General features: G+C 45.7%; 1 protein-coding gene across 1 annotated transcript in view; it reads left to right on the top strand.

The window, feature by feature from the left end:
• Positions 1-2,592: 2,592 nt before the first annotated feature.
• Positions 2,593-9,321, top strand: part of LOC101518087 (neuronal acetylcholine receptor subunit alpha-7) — a 106,912-nt gene continuing 100,183 nt past the window's right edge. The window contains exons 1-2 of the mRNA XM_058665375.1: positions 2,593-2,729; positions 2,972-3,111. Of these exons, the coding sequence (XP_058521358.1) occupies positions 2,675-2,729; positions 2,972-3,111 (195 nt within the window). The 5' untranslated portion in view covers positions 2,593-2,674. The remainder of the gene's footprint in view (positions 2,730-2,971; positions 3,112-9,321) is intronic.

Genomic DNA, 9,321 nt, shown 5'->3' with positions numbered 1-9,321 from the left:
TGCTGCTCAACCCAGCATCCCGACAGATACCATGCCTCCTCTATTTCCCTGGGTAGTGGTTGAAGTTTTGGTTCTCCTTTAAATTGATGGAATTTTGCAGAGTCTGAATTTAGCCTGATGTCTCAAATCCAGGAACCCAATCTCTCACCAGTCCAAGGCTGAAGGCCTGGTTGTATCACCAGAGTGTGAGACAAGCTCAGACTCTCGACTTTGCACGCTATGGTCTACCCCTTCCCTTGGCAATGGGGAGTATCACCTTGTGATTGTTCAGAATGTCCCCCAATTCTCTGTCCTTACAAGTCAGGTGTGCTCAAAGATCAGTTACTCCTCACTGGGGTATGGAAGATTTCTCTGCACACCCCTCCTAAACATGCTCACCTAAACTGTTGACATATATCCTGTTAGAATTATAGCGTTAGACCACCTGAAAAACAGCCAGGCTCAGCGAAAACGTGCTTCAATGCTATAAACTGCTGAATACTAAAATTAAAATAGGCATGAGACAGCTGAATAGCAACCTAAGCCATTTTAAGGTATATGGAACATGGTTGAACATAGACCAAAATGGAAATGTCTATGAAGAAGTCACAGGTTGTAGTTGAGAACCTGCATTTTCCTATTAACATATTGGTTAATCAATACCATGTCAATTAATGCCACAATGTTGTAAATGGTTGGAAATATTATGTTGGGGCTTTTAATTGATTAGGATGATACTCTGCCGGCTCTACCTTCAGACCAGAGATGGTCTCACCAAGAAAACTTACCAGGACAATAAGATGCTGGACTTTATGATTGGTCAACACCTCCAATGAAAGAATGTCAACTGAATTTGAACTATGGAAATGCAACAAGGTGGAGCAATCCGCAGTGGGGGGAGGGTGTGGGGAGGGATGGGGGGAATCTCAGTGCATAAAAAATGTATCACATAATGCAATGTAATTAATTTAAAAAATGAAATGCAATAAAAATATGTTTAAAACAAAAAAAATAATCATATAAAAAAAAACCAAGTCAGGTGTGCTTTACCTTCAGATCTTATGTTTCATTCCTTTATTTTGGAATGCAAGTGGGATTAGAACCTGCGAAGTTCAGTAAACTGCTCAGAGAATTTCCTAATCCATTGTATAAAAGAACAACCAACAAGCACATCCATTCTGAAGTGTGAACTAAGCTAGGGAATTGTGACTGTAGAACTCCAGGGGGAGTTCAGGGTCTTATATATTGACCCTTATTCCACTTGAAAATGGCTTATTTCTGTGTTTCTGATAATTATGGGGGGAACCACAAGGGTAAGGAAACAGTTGTGCCGTGAGCACTGGTATCATGCAGGACATACCTCTGTGGGCTGCTGGCTAGGCAGGAAGCATAGGGGTGACTTCTGTCTGGTCCAGGCTGCTGCGAATATTGCAACTTGATGCATGAACACTTACAATATTTACTTTTGCTAACTTTTCTTGTTGCTAGCTGCTGATTCCTGACATACACTTTTTTTCTGCTGTGGGGTGTCCAGACTGTGGCAGTGGTGAAGGATGAAGGAGCCAGATGTTAAGAACAGGTCTGTCTGCTCCCCAGGGTCCCCTGCCCTGCCGTATACTTCTTGGCACAACACCTGTTTTTCGATTTCAGCTCATTTGCTCTTTCTTCAAAAAGCCCCGCTTCAGAAAACAAATCCTCCTGCTAGACTCTTGCTGTAGTTGTCAATTTCTATGTCCAAATTATTTTTGTATACATGTAACACTTCACAGATAAAGCTTTGCTTCGAGACACTTCTGTGCCATGACGTCCCATTTTCCTTCTTTTACACAAATGCGCTGAGGAGCACTGATCTTGTGGCGTCCAGCAGGAAGGCGGGCCACAGCGCCACCTACGGGGACGCGGAGAACGCCGCAAGCAGCCTAGTTCTGGGAGCTGGTGACCAAGCTGATGTTTTGGGGATTCCTCCCAAACAGCAGGGAACCTCACTCCTTTGGGATCCCTCTTGCTGGGGGTCTTTCTGAGCTTAGCCGCTCCTTGCCTATTAAGTTACTCCGTGGGCCCAGAAAGGCCCAGAATAGAGCATAAGGTTTGGACCATTCCGTCGGCGAGGGGATGAGCTGGGAGTTAACTTTTCTCCTGTTTGCACGTCCTTTTAAAGTGAATGAGAGTTAAGTGGGGTATCTGAGGAGAGCACCATCCCACTCTCGCAGCGTCTGGTAACTGCTTATGGAACTTCCAGACTCCAGCTGTGGCCGCCCAGTGCTGGGTGAGGCAGGACAGGGTGACAGGGTTTCCTGGCAGGCCTGTCCCGTCCCCTCACAGACATTTCCTAAAGCTTAGCTCCCGGCTGCTGTCGCTCGGCAGCCCGCGTGGGGTAGAGAATCCTGGGGAACTGGAGTCAGTCAGAGGCGCTCCGGCTTTCTCCAGAGTGCCTGGTGCGGGTTCCGGCTGACCAGGCGTGGGGCGTCCGGCCGTGACAGCCGCGGGCCGCAGTTCCCGGCGCGGCCGCCCGAGGCCGGGGGCGGGGCTCGTCACGCGGAGCGGAGCGGCGCGCGGGGGCGGGCCAGGCGGGGGCGCGCGCGGCGCTTTAAAGGCGCGCGACGAGGGCGGGAGGCGACTTGGCGGTGGCAGGCGCAGGCCCGGACCAGCAGGCTAGACGCGCGGCGCGCCGGTCCGCGGCAGCTCCGGCACCAACATGCGCGGCTCGAGAGCCGGCTTCTGGCTGGTGCTAGCCGCGTCTCTCCTGCACGGTAAAGCCACCCTGTCTCTCTGCTCTACTGCGGGGTTCCCGGCACATCCCCGGCGGCACCGTGTCCCCCGCGCCTGGGTTAGGCTGAGGGGGCGGGAGGGTAGTTTCCATGGGGGAGGCCCGCGGGGGGCGCCGCCCGGGCTGGTGGTCTGTGTTGGGAGGTGGGTGGCTTGGGGCTGCAGGATGTGCGGCGCACCCCGCCGGCCTTTCCTAAGTAGCCTGCCTGGATCCCCTCTCCTTAAGTGTCCCTACAAGGCGAGTTCCAAAGGAAGCTCTACAAGGAACTGGTCAAGAACTACAACCCCCTGGAGAGGCCGGTGGCCAATGACTCACAGCCGCTCACAGTCTACTTCTCCCTGAGCCTCTTGCAGATCATGGACGTGGTGAGTCCCCTGCCTGCCCAGTTGGGCTACCCTCCCTGCCGTGGACTCGTGGGTTTATGGAAACGCCTTGGCTCCCAGGAGGTGGACCTGGATCAGGAGCTCCAACTGGCCCCTGCTGCTGGGCTGTCTTTCCCTGCCCAGAAGGCATCCACAGAAGCTTATCCCATCACTCCGTCCACCTGCTTGTAGCTACCTGGACTTGCTTTCCCTCTTCTGGGAAACTCAAGGCTGAAGTATCCCGAGCTGGGAGTCTGTAGGAAAAACAGGGTGCACACATATTAATCTGTCTTGTGATGCAGGTGTCGGCCTGCTGCCGGGCAACCGCTGTCAGTTTAGCCACTCCAGACTTTTCTGCCGCACACGCTATGGAACAGCCCTGTTAGGGCCTGACCCGGGGCTTTTTGTGGGTGATGAGTCTGCCCCTGGCGTAGGGCCAGCTGTGGGCATCAAGAATCGCCCCCTTCCAGTGGGCATTTTCCACCTTCCTTGATGAGGACAGATGTGGGCAGTCAGTGTGCTGAGGACTCCAAGCCCTATAGCGGGATCTACTGGGTTGGCTGTCCCTTCTGGCAGCTGCTCCTGGCCCTAGGGGCTCTTTGACAGCTTCAGTAGTGTGCCCTTTAGTTTGGAATCTGTGCAAACTTAGGATATACCGTTTTCACCGCTGTATCCTTCATAGAATGCAGAGTTGTTTAACTCACTATAAACGGGTTTCCGTTATGGTCTGTGCACAGCCTGAGGTGGGGCAGAGCAGTGGGGGTTGTGCTGTTGATGGGGAGGGAAGAACATGGTGGGAAGGAGGTGTGAGATGAGCCACATTTCCCTGTCCAAAGTGCTAAGATGGGTTCAGGTGAAAAGGTGTACTGTGTGATGCTTTACAATCCTGCAAACATAGGTTACTGACGCATGTCATATCACTTAACCAAGTTAAAAATTGCTGTGACAGGTGGCTGGCTTTCCCCTCCTAAACCTGTGCTAAACATGTCTTTTCACTTGCAGACACAGTCATGCTGTACAGTGTTGAATGTATTCACATTGAAGTGGAAACGTTATGAGGAGAGCTTTCTAAGGAGAGATAGCTGCTGTTGCATGGATTATAGCCTAGCAAAGGTGGCTGTCTATGGGGCGTGGGAAAGGAGAAAAGATGGGAATTGTTTGCACTAAGAGTCAGGGGAGAAGTTGAAAAAGGAACTGAACAGCTCTAATGAAAGTAGGAAAGATGTATGGGTGAGTTCCTGAGGCTGTAGGGCATTTGGGTGCGTGGCTGGCAGGTGCTTACAGACAAGATCCTCCATTGTTTCAGGGACATAGAGTTGTCCTTGGGGGCCTTGGTAGGTGGCATCTGGCATAGCTGGCTTCTGGATGATTCCTGTTAGGTAAGTTTATTAAGCGTCCTGGATCTTGATTGTTGTTGTTGTTGTTAGTAGAAAGAACACTAGAATTTCATCAGTCCCTGTGTTGAGTTAAACATTAGCAGGTTAATTGTAGAGACCCCAAAGCTGGATAAATGACTCTCTTCCTCTTTCTGTGAATCCACCTGAGAAAGAACCAGGCAGATTGAACTGGTGTGTTCCACAAGTGGGGCGAAAGATGGACGGAGAAAAGTGCCCCCACGTTCCCAGATTTCTTTGCTGTTTGTGTCTGCTCTGCAGCTGTCTCCTCCTTTGGGGTGGTCCTTGTGTTAGTAGGGTGCAGTGACCACTCAGCTGAGGAGTAAAAGCAAGCAAGTGCAACAGGCCTTGCGTGGCAGAGCAGGTACCTCTAGGAGACTACATCATACATAGAAGAGCTGGGCACCTCTGCCTCATTAAGAGGAATCAGCCAAGTATGGGACATGTTGGGTCTCTAGGAAACCTTCAGAGTAGTTTAAGGTTATGTGATATGAAAAGCAAAAATTAAAAAAAAAAAAAAGCTAGCCAGAGTTTGAGGGAGGCTGCGATTGTGAGACAGTCTTAGTCTGTGAACATACTGAATTCCCAGGCTTTGATTAAACTACTTTACCTTATGAACCCATGTCTTCCTATGTGTCAAATGAGAATAATACCCACTTCAAAGGGTTTTGAGAGGATTAAACAAGCAAGAATGCTTGACACATGCTGGTGATTGTACTAAAGGTTTGCTGCATCTTAACTAAGAAGCTGCTGGACTCAGAGGTCAGCAAGTCCAGGTCTAGAAAGGGGGGTCACTTGTCCAAAGTCACCTGAAGATTAGAGGCAGAGCTCCAAGGAAAATCTACATGTAACTCTCAACTCCTTTGCCCTGTATCATTTGCCTCCTTCAGACTCTGTAACTTTTGTGACAGAATAAAGTTCATTACAGTTTAACTGTAGCTGGTTGAATACAGTTGTCCTGGGATCCTGGGTGAGAAGAGAGCCTCTGTGTTAAAAAAAAATAGGCATACATTTATGTTCCAGCCTAGTTTTCGTTCTGCCTAGGTTTGTACAGAGCCCCGTGCTTCCAGCTGAAATTTCAGGACCCTGGACAGAGACACCACTAGCCATAACTGATCTATAGGCAAAACATTAGCTGGTACAGATTCTCTTTACAGACTCAACTGTAGGAGACCTTTGCCCATTCCGTCTAAGTTTTCCAGAGACCATCAATTCTGTTTCCCCTAGTCAAATATTATTCCCCTTTTTTGGTTAGCAGAAGTTTTCTGACTGGAGTGACAGAGATGACAACTAATGTCATACACACACACACACGTTACAAAGTGATTGTTTTCTCATAAATTAGTTTTCCGTGGGCTTACCAGATTCCTGTTATTGACTTTCTAGATTCACATAATTCACTAGTGAATAAAGCATGGTTTCTGCTTCCAGATTTCTCATAAAGTGGCCAGGGGGACTAATAAGTACATCCAAGGTTACAACACATGATGGAATTTAGCATATGTCTGTACAGGTGGCAATAATATCCAGCTAGGGTGCCTGAAAATGATCTAAAGGGGTAGACTGGTGGATTTCTAAGAGCGAGTAGGAGCTTTCCAGTTGCAGGCAGTAGGGAAGTCTTTCCAGGTGGTAGGAACGGGGTGAGGAGAGATTGAAAGTGTGGTGGAAAACAGGGCACCTTCAGCAAAGTAGGTTCTGCAGGACATGGCTTCTGGCTGCTGGGCCTTTTCTGCAGGCTTTCTTGTTAGAGTTTTCAGAAAATCTAATGTGCTGATGTGTACTAAGAATTTCTAAAAAAGGAACATAGTATTGAAAAAACTGCAAATGGTTTTTCAGACCTCTGTGTAAGAATTATGTTCCAGAAATACATCTTATGAGATGCAGGTTGTGCTTTTTCTTCAGCAGGAGGCGCTCACTGAGCCTGAAGCAGGAGGGGTGTCACGGGTGAGGTGTCTGCAGAGTCTCTGCAGAGTTCACATTTTGCCCTGGACCCTCATCTCTTGTTGCTGAGGGCATGAGAAGGCAGGGTGCAAGAGGATTTGTGGAGCTGCAAGACCAGCTTGCCATAGCATATTTTGCTAGAAATGGAAACACTCCAAACCCTGCTATTGGCTTTAAATCTAGCAAGCATAAATTATAAATTAGAATGAGAAATAAGTGTATATACATTTTAAAGATACAGATCTCCAAGGGAATAGCTTTGCCCACTGTGGTGTGTTCTAGTTATTCATCAAGCCTCTTGGTGATTGACTAGGAGTGGGACCACATGGTGGAATTTTAGCAGGGCAGCAATGTTACTGGATCTGTGTTTAGTCAGAGGGTGTTGAGAGCTGACGGTGTGGGATGAGCTAAAGACAGAGTATTTAGGTAAACAATGAGGTGTTTTTTGGTCCATTTTCCTTTGTTAATACAGAATGCCAGAGTGGGTAATTTATAATGATTTTTTGTTTTTGTTTCATGATTCTGCAGCCTGGGAAGTTCAAGGGCATGGTGCCAGCGTCTGCTCAGCTTCTGGTGAGGGCTTCCTGCTGCCTCAGTATGAGGCAGGAAGAAGCATGCAAAACAAGCAGAATGCAAGGCACAGTCCCCCTTTATAACAACCCATTCTCAGGGTCATGAATTCAGATGTACACAAATTAACCCAGTGCCCCAAGATAAGCATCAGTTCACATGAAAGGATTCTACCATCATGACCAAAAACCTCCCTACACTGACAGGTGGAGGAGTTATGTTTTTGGTAGGTGAATTTTTGGAGGACATGCTCAAATAAAGTCAAGTCAGAACTAAGATGGCCACTGTGGAAATGTGGAGAAGGAGATGGCTTCAAGAGATGTTTTGGAGAACTGTCTATGATATAAAACTTATATAAACATCGTGTATATATGTCCATAAATTTGTAAAGGGAAGATGCCAAAATTATTCCTAAATGCATACTCAATTTATTTCCTGTGCCTGTCACAGGGCTGGGAATGAGATAATACATAAGAAATCATTTTGAAGTGATGCAAATGTGAAGTTTTAAACTGGAAGCAATTCTGCAATATTTTTCCTTTATTCTTACCATTTAGCTAGTCACCTGTATGCATATATGCAAAGGCCATTTTAGTGTTGATTTGCATAAAATAAATGAGCACAGTTACGAAAGCATGTCCAGGAGGCAAGGTGTTTAAACAGAATAATGTGCATCAACACATAATTACACAAAAACATAAAACATAATTATGCATGAATGATTTCTGTTATTTTGTAGATCTTGCATTACAGAGTCCTCTTTTTTTTGTCAGACACGTGAGTCCCATGACAATTGAATTAAGTACCTTAGGGTTTTCTACTGCAGATGGCAGGCTTGTATGTAAAGCTCAGCGCCCCAAGGATTAGCTTCTTACCCTAAATTTTCTTGGGGGGCCCTCTGCTCAGGTTCACTAGATTTATGTTTTTAATTTACTGGCCACTGTTTAAAATGCTGAAGCCAAGTATTATCAAATACCAGTTATAAGCATTACAGTCTTAGATGTTAGCTCCCAAGTTACAATCAGGTATTATCCTAATGATTTTTTTAAACCTGTTTTTAAAGAGCAGTTTTAGGTTTACAGCAAAGTGAAGACACAGAGATTTCCCTTAGACCTCCTGCCTGTGGAAGTGCAGTGCATAACCTCTCTCAATATCAATATTCTCCTTTAGAGTGGTTCATTTGTTATAGCTTATGAACTTACATGCCGTTGTAGTTCTAATTTCGATTAGGGGTTCATCTTAGTGCTGTGTAGTTTATGGCATTGGGAAAATGCATAATGACATGTATGCAGCATTATAGTATCTTGCCAATGGTTTTATAGCTCTAAAACTCCTCTGTGCTCTGCCTTTTCATTTCTTCCTTCCACCCCAATCCATTCCACACACTAATCTTGCCATCTGTATTGTTTCACTATTTCCACAGTGTCGTAGAGTTGGAATAATATGGAATGTAACCTTTTTGAATTGTTTTTCTTCACCTACTAATATGCATACAAGGTTTCTCCCTGTTTATGGATTGATAGCTCATTTCTTTTTAGTGCTAATACTGTGTCTAGATTTACCACAGTTTATTTATCTTTTAAGCTGCTGAAGAACATTTTGGTCGCTTCCAAATTTTGGCAATTATGGATAAAGCTGTTATAAACATCTGTGTATAGATTTTTGAGTGGAAATAAGTTTCCAGCTCCTTTGGGTCAGAATCAAAGAGCGCAAGTGCTGAAGTGCTGGATAACATGGTGAGGAACCTCAGCCTACCCTCCAGCAAAATGAGTTCTGAAAGTAATGAGAATTTCCATTGCCCCCCATCTTTCCAGCAGTTGTTAGTATGTGCATTCCATACCGTGGCCCATCCAAATGGGGGGTTCCTAGTGTCTAATTGGTTTTAATCTGCATTCACCTAGTGGCATTTGATGGGGCATCTCATGCGCTCATTTTTTCATCTGTGTATCTTCTTGAATAAGAAGTTTATTCAGACTCTTGATCCACTTTTTTGTTCTCCCCCTGGTTGATCTTGGTTTCAAGAAGCATTTTCATGTGGATCTGAAGAACAATTCTTTATCAGATGTGTTTTGCAAATACTTTCTCCTAGTCTGCACTTTATCCTAACTCATCTTCTTGATAGTATTTTTTGTAACGCGCTAGTTTTTAATTTTAATGAAGTCTATCTTATAAATTATTTCTTTTAATGGATTGTGCCTTTGGTGTTGTATTTAAAATGTCACCACTCTAACCTGCGTCAGCTAGATTTACTCTTATGTTATCTTCTGGGAGTTTCATGGTTTTACATTTTACATTAAGCCTGTTATCC

Source organism: Ochotona princeps, chromosome 6 (assembly GCF_030435755.1).
Source record: "Ochotona princeps isolate mOchPri1 chromosome 6, mOchPri1.hap1, whole genome shotgun sequence".
Taxonomy (NCBI): Eukaryota; Metazoa; Chordata; class Mammalia; order Lagomorpha; family Ochotonidae; genus Ochotona; species Ochotona princeps.
This window is presented reverse-complemented; position numbering and strand designations above follow the sequence as displayed.